This window comes from Nerophis ophidion, linkage group LG24 (genome assembly GCF_033978795.1).
Source record: "Nerophis ophidion isolate RoL-2023_Sa linkage group LG24, RoL_Noph_v1.0, whole genome shotgun sequence".
In the NCBI taxonomy this organism is placed as follows: Eukaryota; Metazoa; Chordata; class Actinopteri; order Syngnathiformes; family Syngnathidae; genus Nerophis; species Nerophis ophidion.
In genome coordinates, this window is record NC_084634.1 from 21,273,407 (window position 1) to 21,289,573 (window position 16,167).

General features: G+C 37.7%; 1 protein-coding gene across 2 annotated transcripts in view; it reads right to left on the minus strand.

Moving 5' to 3' along the window:
* LOC133542412 (platelet-activating factor acetylhydrolase-like) overlaps window positions 1-11,800 on the minus strand; it is a 46,494-nt gene extending 34,694 nt beyond the window's left edge. The window contains exons 1-3 of one of the 2 annotated variants that reach the window (XM_061886499.1): window positions 11,732-11,800; window positions 11,463-11,534; window positions 1,115-1,242 (exon numbers count right to left, since the gene is read on the minus strand). In XM_061886499.1, the coding sequence (XP_061742483.1) occupies window positions 1,115-1,242; window positions 11,463-11,534; window positions 11,732-11,786 (255 nt within the window). In that variant the 5' untranslated portion in view covers window positions 11,787-11,800. The remainder of the gene's footprint in view (window positions 1-1,114; window positions 1,243-11,462; window positions 11,535-11,731) is intronic. The other variant, XM_061886500.1, reaches the window with a different exon arrangement.
* Window positions 11,801-16,167: the final 4,367 nt, after the last annotated feature.

The window sequence follows — 16,167 nt, forward strand, 5'->3', positions numbered from 1 at the left end:
TCAAATTTTACTCTTTGAAACCGATACCGATAATTTCCGATATTACATTTTAAAACATTTATTGGCAGCCCAATGTTATCGGACATCTCTAGTTTTTATTGGTCATAAATTTGGATTCGCCGAAATTTTTATAAATTAAAAATACTGCCTCAGTTTGCACTGGGACAGCTTAAGCGTTTAATAAATAATGTATATATGCACCATCTCCATTTACTACCGCTTGTCCCTTTTGGGGTCGCGGGGGGTGCTGGAGCCTATCTCAGCTGCATTCGTGCAGAAGGCGGGGTGCACCCTGGACAAGGCCTCATCACAGGGCCAACACAGACAACATTCACATTCACACACTAGGGACCATTTAGTGTTGCCAGGCAACCTATCCCCAGGTGCATGTCTTTGGAGATGGGAGGAAGCCGGAGTACCCGCAGGGAACCCTACGCAGTCACAGGGAGAACATGAAAACTCCACACAGAAAGATCCCGAGCCCGGGATTGAACTCAGGACCTTCGTATTGTGAGGCACATACACTAACCCCTGTTCCACGGTGCTGCCACGGCACACTATCATTATTTCATGATCGAAGCCAAACACTTTTTACACTTTTAAACTGAAATAAATAGACCTTCAACTTCCATCCATCCATTTCCTACCGCTTGTCCAGTACAGGGTCAAGGGGGGGTGCTGGAGCTTATTCAATACAAATATAGAAAAAACTACAGCGGTAAAGTTCAGATCCATGAAGGAAAGAAGAAAGTGAATGAATGCTTATAACTGAATAAATTTACGTATGCATAAAAAAAAAGTGTATTATTTGTGTATTGTTAATGACAACCTTTTTCCAAAACACAATATGGAATGTGAGATATAACAGGATAATGCATACATTTATCAAATGTTTTCAAAACGCTAACAAAAAAGTGGGAACCCAAAAATGTAATGTTGGACCCCATTTGTATAACTTGATGGGGTCCCTGGGACCCCATTTTGAAAATTGTTAGCGCCAACACTGGACAGACAGTTGCTTCTCAAACTACATACGTGAATGATGTCACAGATGTTAGTCCGACGACTGTCAAATAACACTACAAAATAACATAATGTCTTATTGTTCCTTTACCTGCACTGTGTGGTCCATCATTAAGTCCGTGCAACCCACGGCCCTGGGGCCCTGAGGTGGAGGGATAACCAGGTTGTTGCAGGATGTGTTTCCCATGGCTGAGAGGGAAGGTGTGTACCGCCTCGGATCTGTGCAAGAAAATGACAGGGATCTGTGTTAGGGTTAGACGATACCTCAAATTTTGGTAGCAATCCAATACCAAGGAAACAGGGCTGGTCTCAATTTCTTAGTGTCACTGGCAAAAAGAGAATTTAAATGGAATCCATTATTGCCGTCATTATTACTGATAGCAACAATATTTTCGGAATGATTTTGTGTGTATTTGTACATCCTACTCATATATAAGGCCCCAGAAAAAGTTCACGACAAATATACCATATTTTCCGGACTATAAGGCGCACCGGTATGTAAGCCACACCCACTGTGTTATGTGGAGTTTGCACTTTATATACGTCTGCACTTTAAATGAAGCTGCTAAATGACAGTAACTTGACCGCCCGCTGATTTGTAACTCGCATACTCTCGATGTATTGTACTTGTATTTCAAATTGCTTATTATGTAATTTAAATTTAGTTGTGTATTTTTAATCCTGTGCAATTTAGAATAGAAAAGATCGAATAGAAAAAACTTCATTGATCCCTGGGGGAAATTCAGCACCACAGTTCACTAACAATAAACACTTTGGTATTTTTTTTTTACATGTGAATAATATAAATACAGTCTATTACACAGCATTATTCACATGTGAATAATAAAAATACAGTATTACATTCTTCCCTTAAATGATAATGTTTACAGTGATTGTTTTATATGTATTTTTTATGTATGTCGCTTTGGATAAAGTCCCACACATTTCACAAAGGTGGGCTACACAAAATTGGGTTGGAAAGCTAGACTTTATCTTTTATCTTCATGATTTTTTTTCAACTCTATGTTATTCAAGTATGGCATTTTTTAATGTAATTAGTTCCATTGACAAGAAATTCTATTATGGTGAGACTTTGCTCCTTCTCTACCCTGTGGTAATATTCTTTTCACAAAATACAACAAATAGTACGTAAATGTTAAATCTTACTTGTGAAAAGTAATCCCCCCGATTTCTATTTTCAACAGTCCGCTCATTTGAGCAGGAAAACGCTGAACACCAGCCCGGAATCTTTCTTTTCTACCTGTCAATTGTCAGTGACAGGCTCCTCATCACCACTTCAAGATGGCGGCCGAATCTCTCGCGTCACAGCAGCCAATTCTGTGTCTACTTATAAGATGTCTATGCTGGTAACCGAGCAATGCAGGAAGTGATCAGTGGGAGGGACACACTAACAGCCAATCAGGTAACAGTATCACCTTTCACGTTTGGTTGATTGTTCGCATGGCGTGAGAAGAGAAAGTCAAAATGAAAAAATTGTGGATAAAAGACAAAAAGTTACCCTTTGATTAAAAAAAAAAGTCCGACCAATGTGGACCACCTCAGCCGCGCTCCCCTCTTTTCTTTTTAAACCTTGTCCATTTCCCTATTCTTATATATGGAAAATAGGTAAGAACTAAAGTCTATGACTGTATAAATGACAAAATAAAGAATGCACTTCGGATAGGCTTACAGCACCAAAAAAATGGATGGAATTTATCAAATGTGCCACTTTGACAAAAAAAAAAATTAGGCCACAAGGCTCAATGCGCACTGCCGATTAGCGGGTCTATTTAGGTCTATTTTCATACAAAAGGATGGAACATCAACATTTGATGTCTCCTAATGGGTGTCATTTTAGGATCCTTATACACACACCAAAATAATACCGTATGTTGAAGCACAGTACGTCTGACTACGGTAGCCGTAATGCGCGACAATCCAAGCAGTGCGGTTTCGTAGCATAACAAAAACATTTTGACAGATTTTTGATCGCCGTGTGTAATGTTCTATATTCTCAATTGAACATCAACATTTTGGTCTTGCTTGCTTACGGATACTTGCCAGCATCATTTATTGAACAGCCTTCAATCTGCAGTCCACACGTATCTCCTATGTGTGACTGCCATCTACTGGTTACATTTATTAATTAATTCATTTTTTATTTATCTCCTTCATTGATGTGCATTTTTGATCAATAGACAATTAAACCTCAGCAACTAAACACACATTTACACAACAATGCCTGAGAATGAACAGGATGAAGAAAATCTTATATTTTCCTGTCCCCTGCAACATAATACATCCAAATATAATTATATCACACAAAAAAACACAACAAGTGCAAAACTTCATGAAGTACAAACCGAACAAAAAAAAGTAATTTACACCTCACGGGTTGATACAAAGCAAATACAAAACCAGACAAAAAAAGAAGTAGAACAATAAATATAAAGCAAAATGTAAATACTTATGGCTGTCCATATGATCTTATTGTTCTGTATTTGGAATGTATTTTTACAGTCTTATCTCATTGTAAAGAGCATTCCATAGTTTAACCCCAACCACTGATTTACACATTTGAGTTAAAGTTGTCCTTGAATACTGATATTTGAAATGACCTTTTCTTCTATGCTCTTCATTCTCAGAAGTGATGACAAACATTTTTGGTACATTTGCTGGTAAAGTTGTACTTTCAGCCTTAAACATAACACATAATGTCTGTAACTGTACTAGCTCCTGTAGTTTTAATAAAGAAGAATTAATGAATGTTAGTGTTCTAGATAATCTACTTTATGAATAATCCTTATAGCTCCTTTTTTGTAGTTGATACAATGCCTTTGTTACTCTTATGTCTTCCCCCACACTTCCACACAGGAGCTGAAAAATGGCAATATAAGTGCACAATACAATATACGCATTGCCCTATAATCTAACACATATTTTACCTTATTTAATATAAAAATACTCTTTTAAGGTCATTTTCCGTACATGTGCAATATGAGATTTCCATGTCAAACCGTCATCCAGCATCACTCCCTGAAAATCGAACTTCAGAAACCCTTTCAATATCAACTCCATCTATTGACAGTTTGATCGTTTCCTCCCCTTTCCTCTTACAAAAAAATCATAAACGTTTTTTTTTTACATTTAATAATAATTCATTGACATTAAATCATCTCTTAAGTTTAATAATTTCCTGTTAAATAATGTTTAACGCTTTTAAGTCATGTCCTGAACCATAAAAGTTGGTGTCGTCCGCAAAAAATACAAATTTAAATAACTTTGATACCTTATCATTACACCATTAACCAAATACAAATGCTCCGAGGACAGTAAGCACAACCAGATTTGATATGTATATTAGGTGCAGCGAGTTATAAGGCGCGTCGTCGATTTTTTGAGAAACTAAAAGGATTTTAAGTGTGCCTCATAGTTCGGAAAAATACGGTAATTGTAATTTGGTCCAGCAAAATTTGCTGCATATCATACATTCCTTTCCATACTTGAATGAGAATCCATACATCCATTTTCTACCGCGGGGTGTGCATTCGGGCGGAAGTAGGGGTACACCCTGGACAAGACGCCACCTTATCACAGATAGACAACATTCACACTCACATTCACACACTAGGGACATTTTTTTTTTTTTTAGTGTTGCCAATCAATAGACTGACCATACGTCCTTTTTTTCTCCGGACGTGTCCTCTTTTGCGGGACTGTCCGGGGTGTCCGGGCGGGGTTTCTTAAATACCTCAAATGTCCGGCGTTTTGTGTCAAGGTTGCTTGTATTTTCAATGTACATACAGGATTAAGAGGGGTTAAATACAAAACAAATTGTGAAGGTGAGGGAGGGCAGAGACAGACAGAGCGAGAGAGCGTCAATCAAGACATACTTGGTCAACAGCCATACAGGTCACACTAAGGGTGGCCATATAAACAACTTTAACACTGTTATAAATATGCGCCACACTGTGAACCCACACCAAAAAAGAATGACAAACACATTTCGGGAGAACATCTGCACTGTAACACAACATAAACACAACAGAACAAATACCCAGAACCCCTTGCAACACTGACTCTTCCGGGGTGCTACAATATGCACCCCCCGCTACCCCTACCTCAACCCCGATTATGTCACATCAAATATTCCAATTTGAAAAATATTTTTGGTGGAAGATTATGCATATTTTGTGTGTTTGCCATAAAAAAAAACATAGTTTTGTTTGACAAAAAGGACGGAAAACAAACAAAAAAACAACATAAAAAAAACAAAACTTTTTGAAATGACGAATATATCTGAAGTTGATGTAGACTCCAGAGATTGAAGCGTTAAATATAAAATGTATGTATGCCCTGGCACACCATTATCATCATTTCATGACCGAAGCAAAACATTTTTACACTTCTATACTGAAATAAATACTTATTAAATAAAAACACAGAAAAAACTACCAGCAGCGGTAAAGTTTAGATCCATGAAGGAAAGAAGAAAGTGAATGAATATTTATAACTGAATACATTTACATATGCATACAAATTTTTTATTTTTTTAATTTCTTATAATGAATTAAGTAACTTTTATGACAACCTTTTTCCAAAACACAGTATATAATGTGAGATATAACAGGACAATTCGTACGTTTATCATTTGTTTTCAAAACGCTTACAAAAAATTGGGACCCCAAAAATTTACTGTGGGACCCCATTTTTATGACGTGATGGGGTCCATCATGGATCCCATCAAGTAGGGGTCCATAATGGGGATTTTCCAAATTTAGAAAACATTTTGAAAAGGCCAGGGCCCCACTGAAACAACAGCTGAACTTTACAATAAATATCAAACAAACAAAAAAATGAAAAGAACAGACAGTATTTTATATTAAAAAAAACATTTTAAGGGCAGCAGCAGCATGGAAACTATTAGCATTCTGGTATATGACTATTACTTATTTAATTAGTGTCATTATACAACTTAATCGCAGTATGCAGGGTAGAGTTTGTAAGACTTAAAACTGCTTTAACACTGATGTCAACAGAGGAGAAAAAAATTATTTATTTATTTATTTTTATTTTTTTATGTCCTGTCCAGCTTCTCAGGCAAATCATATAGTTGATGTAGATGCCCATATCGGCTGTTCAGATTTACTTTACAAAAGAGAAGTGTAGGAAACTTCTCTTGTTGCCTTATTTGAATTTGACTTTATTAACCGGGCTTTCTGCTCCGCTGCGCCCAGTCTGTGGAACGCTCTCCCTTACCACCTGAGGGCACCTCAGACTGTGGATGCTTTTAAAAAAGGCTTAAAAACCTATCTTTTTAAAAAAGCCTTTTCATAGACATGCATGCTGGTTCTAGCTATTGGCCTGTTTCTAGTTTTATATTTAATTTATTTTTATTATTACTATTTTTTTACACTGTGGCACTTTGAGGTGCTCAACGTAAAGTGCTTTTTACAAATAAAATATATTATTATTATTATTATTATTATTTAATGTATTTATATTATCATTTGGTGCAGCCGGGCCGGAGCAGGAGGGGACAGAAAGAGAAAAAAAGGAAGACAGAGGTTGAAATTGTGGGGATAAGAGGGGATTAGACAGAGAGACAAAAACAACAACAGCAAACACAACACTAACAACAACAATAGAACAACACCAGCACATACGATATGTACAAATATGATCGTAAAAGTGATAGCAAAGAAGCATTCAGTGAAATAAATAATAATATAGAAATGACAATGAGCATTTTTACACTACAACTGGAGCAATACAAACACCAATAGAAAAAGCTCTATTGATCATGAACAATACATAGTTTACCTCTATTATCAACAATACAGTTGTTCAAATGCAACAATAGATATACATAATGATAACTAGAGAGATAAAACAAAAGGAAAACCAAAAGATGGAGGGGGAGAGAGAAGAGAGGCAACCTATATTAATCTTGTAGATTGTTATAGTAACAATGTTAAGCTTTGTCAGTGTGCCATGTGTTACCCAAAAATGCTTTATTTAAATAAATATATTATTTATAAAGCAAGTTCAAGTATCATTGGCAAATTTTCACCTCATCCCGGCCTTGGCGCTCATATATGTGTCCTCTTTTTTTGGGGATTCCAGAATATAGTCAGCCTACAATCAACCTATCCCCAGAACAGACCAAATTAAATGTTACACAGCGGTAACTTCCTGTTGTTGTTGTAAGCACAATACCAATGGCGTGCAATTTAATGTCAAATCTAATCAAATCAAATAAAATGTTTGTTGAATTCATCACTACACAGTGTACATCAGGGGTCACCAACCTTTTTGAAACCAAGAGCTACTTCTTGGGTACTGATTAATCCGAAGGGCCACCAACCAGTTTGATACACACATAAATAAATTGCTACAAATAGCCAATTTGCTCAATTTACCTTTTTTTTTTAATTTTTATTTACCTTTAATAAATAAATCTATATATATAAAAAAAATGGGTATTTCTGTCTGTCATTCCGTCGTACATTTTTTTTCCTTTGACGGAAGGTTTTTTGTAGAGAATAAATGATGAAAAAAAACACTTATTTAACGGTTTAAAAGAGGAGAAAACAGGGAAAAAAATTAAAATTCAATTTTGAAACATAGTTTATCTTCAATATCGACTCTTTGAAATTCAAAATTCAACCGAAAAATATGAAGACAAAAACTAGCTAATTCGAATCTTTTTGAAAAAATTAGAAAAATAATGCATGGAACATCATTAGTAATTTTTCCTGATTAAGATTAATTTTAGAATTTTGATGACATGTTTTAAATAAGTTAAAATCCAATCTGCACTTTGTTAGAATATATAACAAATTGGACCAAGCTATATTTCTAACAAAGACAAATGATTATTTCTTCTAGATTTTCCAGAAAAAATATTTTAAAAGAAATTCAAAATACTTTGAAATAAGATTTATTTTTGTCTCTACAGATTGTCTACATTTGCCAGAATATTTTTATTTTATTTTAATAACAATAAGTTTGAAGAAATTTTTCACAAATATTCTTTGTCGAAAAAACAGAAGCTAAAATTAAGAACTAAATTACAATGTATTTAGTATTCTGTACAACAACAACAAAATGTTTTACTTGAACATTGATTTAAATCGTCAGGAAAGAAGAGGAATGAATCTGAAAGGTAAAAAGGTATATGTATTTAAAAATCATAAAATCATTTTTAAGGTTGTATTTTTTTCTCTAAAATTGTCTTTCTGAAAGTTATAAGAAGCAAAGTAAAAATATAAATGGATTTATTTAAACAAGTGAAGACCAAGTCTTTGAAATATTTTCTTGAATTTTCAAATTCTATTTGAGTTTTGTCTCTCTTAGAATTAAAAATGCCGAGCAGAGCGAGACCAGCTTGCTAGTAAATAAATAAAATGTAAAAAACAGAGGCAGCTCACTGGTAAGTGCTGCTATTTGAGCTATTTTTAGAACAGGCCAGCGGGCGACTCATCTGGTCCTTATGGGCTACCTGCGTTGGTGACCCCTGGTGTACATCCACGACATAACTACTGATTTAACTACTACCACAACTTTGTTTACTATTTATAAAATATAATAATGTAGGGTTACCTGGAACTTGAAATAGGCCACCCGGCCTGAATCCACACTTGGTAGTAGTTTAGTTGTGGATGTACACTGTATAGTGATGAATCCAATAAACATTAGATCTGATTTGACATTAAATTTGCAAAATGCGGTGGCGCATTTTGCAAATTGCGCGCCATTGTTATTGTGCGGCCTCACAATACGAAGGTCCTGCAGTCCTGGGTTCAATCCCAGGCTCGGGATCTTTCTGTGTGGAGTTTGCATGTCCTCTCCGTGAATGCGTGGGTTCCCTCCGGGTACTCCGGCTTCCTCCCACTTCCAAAGACATGCACCTGGGGATAGGTTGATTGGCAACACTAAATTGTGTGAATGTGAGTGTGAATGTTGTCTGTCTATCTGTGTTGGCCCTGCGATGAGGTGGCGACTTGTCCAGGGTGTACCCCGCCTTCCGCCCAATTGTAGCTGAGATAGGCGCCAGCGCCCCCCGCGACCCCAAAAAGGGAATAAGCGGTAGAAAATGGATGGACGGATGGTATTGTGCTTACAACATTACTAAACCTGGAGAAAATAGTTCTTCTCAGGTCTCTCTCTCTTTACACCATTTTCTTACATATTTCCTATTTTTGCACCTTCTTTTTAAGAGTTAATTCAGTGTTGAATGTGATTTTAGAGTTGTGTTGACATTGAATGTTCTCCATGCTTGTGTTGACATTTCCTAGAGCAGGGGTAGGGAACCTATGGCTCTAGAGCCAGATGTGGCTCTTTTGATGACTGCATCTAGCTGACATTGCTTAACGCGATAATTATGAATAATTTCGCTGGTAATCACAGTGCTAAAAATAACGTGCAAAATACAAAACATTCTCATGCATTTAAATCCATCGATCCGTTTTCTACCGCACCTGTTCAAGAAGTCGCATTAATAGTAAGAAGTATTTTATGTCACAATGGTGGGGGGGGGGTTACAGCTTGCTGCGAGGTCGTTCTCCCAGGAAGGCAGACGGACTACTCGGGACATTGCATTTAGGTAAAAACATGATTTAATTTGAACTAAAAAAATATACAAACAAAAATCGCTCACAGCGGAGGCACAACTTGGGCTAAAAAAACAAAGCTAGCGCATAAACAGACTAAGAACATAAATCAAACAAAACTTACTTGGTATGGCATGAAGCACAAAACTATGGCAAGGCATGAAACAAGTCAGCACAGGACGACTGACTGGCAAAGACGAGCTCAAATACTGCCTCTGATTAGTGCTCGGGAAGCAGGTGAGCGGGCATTTTGTCCACCAGAGACAGGTGGACAAAATGAGTAACCAAGGAAACCAGACAAGGGAGTGGAAAAAAAACAGGAACTTAAAGAATCCAAAGGACAAACAGCACATGGCCAAACAAAAACATGATCACAAGACATGACATTTATTTATTATTGGTTAGCTTCAGAATAACAATGTTATTAAAAAGAATAAGAGACTTATTATACTCTAAAAATGTTGGTCTAACTTAAAAATGCACGCATTTAGTTGTACTCAGTGTTAAAAAATATGATATGGCTCTCACGGAAATACATTTTGAAATATTTGGCTGTCATGGCTCTCTCAGCCAAAAAGGTTCCCGACCCCTGTCCTAGAGCATGGGTGTCAAACTCTGGCCCGCGGGCCAAATTTGGCCTTTGAGGTAATATCAAATTAAGATTAGAGCTGGCCCGCCGGTATTATACAGCGGCGATGCCTCTATAACACTGCATTCACCACTGATACTCATACTTGCCAACCCTCACGATTTTCCCGGAAGACTCCCAAAGTTCAGTGCCCCTCCCGAAAATCTACCGGGGCAACGATTCTTCCGAATTTCTTCTGGTTTCCACCCGGACAACAATATTGGGGGCGTGCCTTGAAGGCACTGCCTTTAGCGTCCTCTACAGCCTGTCGTCACATCCACTTTTCCGCCATACAAACAACGTGCCGGTCCAGTCACATAATACATGCGGCTTTAACACACACAAGTGAATGCAAGGCATACTTGATCAACAGCCATAAGAGTCACAGTGAGGGTGGCCGTATAAACAACTTTAACACTTTTACAAATACGCGCCACACTGTGAAGCCAATCCAAAGAAGAATGACGAAAACATTTCGGGAGAACATCCGCACCTTAGCACAACATAAACACAACAGAAGAAATACCCAGAACCCCTTGCAGCACTAACTCTTCCGGGATGTTACAATATACATCCCCGCTATCACCAAACCCCGCCCTCCCCAATTTCTTATTTAAATTTTATTTGATAAGCCATTGATATTTTTCAATCATTAATATTATAATTTGAAACTCGATTTTGCATTTGACTATAAAGTTATATAAGGCTTGCTTGTTTAATATTCAATGCAAAAGTGGTTTGGGTCCCTATTAAAAGGTTAATTTGTTCAACCTTGGCCCGCGGCTTTGTTCAGTTTTAAATTTTGTCCCACTCTGTATTTGAATTTGACACCCCTGTCCTAGAGGAAGGTTACATTTGAAACAAAAACTGTTGACATTTTTTTTTTTACCCCTGGTCCTTACTTTGTGTGGGCATAAAAATAACAATAATGATGAATTTGCACGGATATAAAACATTTGAAACAAAAACTGTTGACATTTTTTTTTTACCCCTGGTCCTTACTTTGTGTGGGCATAAAAATAACAATAATAATGAATTTGCACGGATATAAAACATTCCTAATGTGATAGTTTTCGGCCGTATCGGCGAGATAATGTTATTTAGCTCTATCAGTGTGATTGTGTTGATATAAAAGTAGCTTTGACGTCAAGTTAGTTTGTATTCACCTTGGATTAATAATTTTTTAAAAAGCCTACCTGGGATATGTCGCGGCTCGAAGTCTACGGCAAAAATGTTTCCGCAATCAGTTTGGAGAGATTTGCAAGCTTCTGTCCAGAAGAAAGTGGTAATGTTGAGGTTAGGACTGCCACTGACTAATAATGACAGGTTAGCTGATTAGCTGCTAGCATTACTCACTACAATGATTACATTCAACGCACTTTGCTCTCATTGTTACATGTTTTACAATAACGAACTAGTGAGACTCTGGGTTACACAACTAATAAACGTCACGTAGGTCACTTACTAAAACAACAGTAAAGACATCCCAGTGATGTAATGACCGAACACCGGAAATACATCTTTATCAGCTGTATTTTATTTTGACACTTCCTTACCGTCTTCGCCTTAACCGGAAGTGACGATTGCAAGTGGTGAACGCTACTTTTTCGAAACAATTGATTGACTGATTGATACTTTTATTAGTATATTGCACAGTTCTGTACATATTCCGTACAATCGACCACTAAATGGTAACACCCGAATAAGTTTTTCAACTTGTTTAAGTCGGGGTCCACGTTAATCAATTCATGGTAAAGAAATAGAATTAATGTGATTTCCATCATTACTTCATTATCCTCTATGTCAGTGGTTCTCAAACGGGGGTACGCGTACCCCTGGGGGTACTTGAAGGTATGCCAAGGGGTACATGAGATTTTTTGAAAATATTCTAAAAATAGCAACAATTAAAAAAATAAATATATTTATTGAATAATACTTCACCAAAATAGGAATGCAAGATAATAAACTGTGAAAAGAAATGAAACAATGCAATATTCAGTGTTGACAGCTAGGTTTTTTTGTGGATGTGTTCCATAAATATTGATGTTAAAGTATTTTTTTTTGTGAAGAAATGTTTAGAATGAAGTCCATGAATCCAGATGGATCTCTATTACAATCCCCAAAGAGGGCCCTTTAAGTTGATGATTACTTTTATGTGTAGAAATCTTTATTTATAATTGAATCACTTGTTTATTTTTCAACAAGTTTTTAGTTTTTTTAATATATTTTTCCAAATAGTTTAAGAAAGACCACTACAAATGAGCAATATTTTGCACTGTTATACAATTTAATAAATCAGTAACTGATGACATAGTGCTGTATTTTACTTCTTTATCTCTTTTTTTCAACCAAAAATGCTTTGCTCTGATTAGGGGGTACTTGAATTAAAAAAAAAATGTTCACAGGGGGTACATCACTGAAAATAGGTTGAGAACCACTGCTCTATGTGTAGGCTGACAATATTCTGAAATCCCAAAAAGAGGACACATATGCGTGCCAAGGCCGGGACGAGGTGAATATTTGGCCATGCAACTCGAACTTGGTTTATAAATATCCATCCATCCATCCATTTCCTACCGCTTGGGGTCGCTGGTGCCTATCTCAGCTACAATCGGGCGGAAGGCCGGGTAAACCCTGGACAAGTCGCAGATAGACGGACAAAATTCACACTCACATTCACACACTAGGGCCCATTTAGTGTTGCCAATCAACCTATCATATATTGATTTAAATAAAGCATTTTTTCTCCTCCCAGAGACCCCATCAAGTCATAAAAATGGGGTCCCACTTTTTTGTAAGCCTTTTGAAAAAAAAAAAAAGATAAACGTATGCATTGTCCTGTTATTACTCTCATTCTATATCGGAAAAAGGCTGTCATAAACGTTACTTAATTCATAAAAAAAGAAAATAAATTTGTATACATATGTAAATGTATGGGGCGTCATGGTGGAAGAGGGGTTAGTGCGTCTGCCTCACAATACGAAAGTCCTGAGTAGTCTGGGGTTCAATCCCGGGCTCAGGATCTTTCTGTGTGGAGTTTGCATGTTCTCCCCGTGAATGCGTGGGTTCCCTCCGGGTACTCCGGCTTTCTCCCACTTCCAAAGACATGCACCTGGGGATAGGTTGATTGCCAACACTAAATTGGCCCTAGTGTGTGAATGTGAGTGTGAATGTTGTCTGTCTATCTGTGTTGGCCCTGTGATGAGGTGGCGACTTGTCCAGGGTGTACGCCGCCTTCCGCCCGATTGTAGCTGAGATAGGCACCCGCGACTCCACAGTGAATAAGCGGTAGAAAATGGATGGATTGATGTAAATGTATTCAGTTATAAACATTCATTCACTCTCTATTCATATAGCACTTTTCTCTAGTGACTCAAAGCGCTTTACATAGTGAAACCTCCATGCATATTTAAAGGCCTACTGAAATGAGATTTTCTTATTCAAACGGGGATAGCAGGTCCATTCTATGTGTCATACTTGATCATTTCGCGATATTGCCATATTTTTGCTGAAAAGATTTAGTAGAGAACATCCACGATAAAGTTTGTAACTTTCGGTGCTAAGAGAAAAGCCCTGCCTCTATCGGAAGTCGCAGACCATGACGTCACATGTTGATGGCTCTTCACATATTCACATTGTCTTTAAAGGCCTACTGAAACCCACTACTACCCACCACGCAGTTTTGATAGTTTATATATCAATGATGAAATATTAACATTGCAACACATGCCAACACAGCCTTTTTAGTTTAATAAATTACGATTTTAAATTTCCCGGGAGTTTCGTCCTGAAAACGTTGTGTAATGATGACGTGTACGCAAGACGTCACGCGTTTTTAGGAAGTATGAGCGCTACACACACACACAGCTAAATGTTGTCTGCTTTAACGGCATAATTACACAGTATTTTGGAGATCTGTATTGCTGAATCTTTTGCAATTTGTTAAATTAATATTGGAGAAGTCACTGTAGAAAGATGGAGTTGGGAAGCTTCAGCGTTTAGCCACACAAACACACGGTGATTCCTTTTTTAAAATTCCCAGAGGTGAAAATTTACTATGGATCAGAGCGCGGTCAAGCGAACTTGAATCCAGACCAAATGTCAACCAGCAGGTTTCGGTGAGAAAATTGTGGTTAAAAAGTCGCTTCTTACCGGAGAAAAGCTGAGCTTGGGCCGTCCATGAAGCTGCCGTCGACTTCCCTGACACACTAGCAACACAATAGAAAGATAAGGGATTTCCCAGAATTATCCTAGTAAATGTGTCTAAAAACATCAGAATGCAATGCAATCGTGTTTTTTTTTTTACACCTTTTTTTTTTTTTTTTCCTAGTCCGTCGCTATCTTCAAACACAAATCTTTCATCCTCGCTCAAATTAATGGGGAAATTGTCGTTTTCTCGGTCCGAATAGCACTTTTTGTTGGAGGCTCCCATTGAAATCTATGTGACTATATGAGGAGCCCCCACACGTGTGACGCCATCGTCTGCGACTTCTGGTAGAGGCAGGGCTTTTCTTTTAACACCGATAGTTGCGAACTTTATCGTGGATGTTCTCTACTAAATCCTTTCAGCAAAAATATGTCAATATCGCGAAATGATCAAGTATGACACATAGAATGGACTTGCTATCCCCTTTAAATAAGAAAATCTAATTTCAGTAGGCCTTTAATGGGAGCCTCCAAAAAAAAAGAGCTATTCGGACCGAGAAAACGACATTTTTCCCATTAATTTGAGCGAGGATGAAAGATTTGTGTTTGAGGATATTGATAGCGACGGACTAGAAAAAAAAAAACGTAAAAAAAAAAAACGCGATTGAATTGGGACGGATTCAGATATTTTTAGACACACTTACTAGGATAATTCTGGGAAATCCCTTATCTTTCTATTGTGTTGCTAGTGTTTTAGTGAGTTTAACAGTACCTGATAGTCGGAGTTGTGTCCACGGGTGTCTTGACGCCAGTGTCTCAGGGAAGTCGACGGCAGCTTTATGGGCGGCACAAGCTCAGCTGATCTCCGGTAAGAAGTGAAGTGAAGTGAATTATATTTATATAGCGCTTTTTCTCTAGTGACTCAAAGCGCTTTACAAAGTGAAACCCAATATCTAATTTTTACATATAAACCAGTGTGGGTGGCCCTGGGAGCAGGTGGGTAAAGTGTCTTGCCCAAGGACACAATGGCAGTGACTAGGATGGCGGAAGCAGGAATCGAACCTGCAACCCTCAAGTTGCTGACACGGCCGCTCTACCAACCGAGCTATACCGACTTTTTACCACTATTTTCCCACCGAAACTTGCTCGTTGACATTCGGTTGGGATCCATGTTCGCTGTGATCCATAGTAAAGTTTCACCTCCATGAATTTTAAACAAGGAATCACCGTGTGTTTGTGTGGCTAAAGGCTAAAGCTTCCCAACTCCATCTTTCTACTTTGACTTCTCCAATATTAATTGAACAAATTGCAAAAGATTCAGCAACACAGATCTCCAAAATACTATGTAATTATGCCGTTAAAGCAGACGACTTTTAGCTGTGTGTGTGCGCAGCGCTCATACTTCCTAACAGTCCGTGACGTCACGCGTACACGTCATCATTACACAACGTTTTCAAGAAAAAACTCCCGGGAAATGTAAAATTGCAATTTAGTAAACTAAAAAGGCCGTATTGGCATGTTTTGCAATGTTAATATTTCATCATTGATATATAAACTATCAGACTGCGTGGTGGGTAGCAGTGGGTTTCAGTAGGCCTTTAAGTTACATTTAAAACCAGTGTAGTTGGCACTGGGAGCATGCCGGTGAAATGTCTTGCCCGAGGACACAACGGCAGCAACTAGGATGGCAGAAGCGGGAATCGAACCCGGAACCCTCGAGTTGCTGGCACGGACACTCTCCAGTTATGTTAGGGG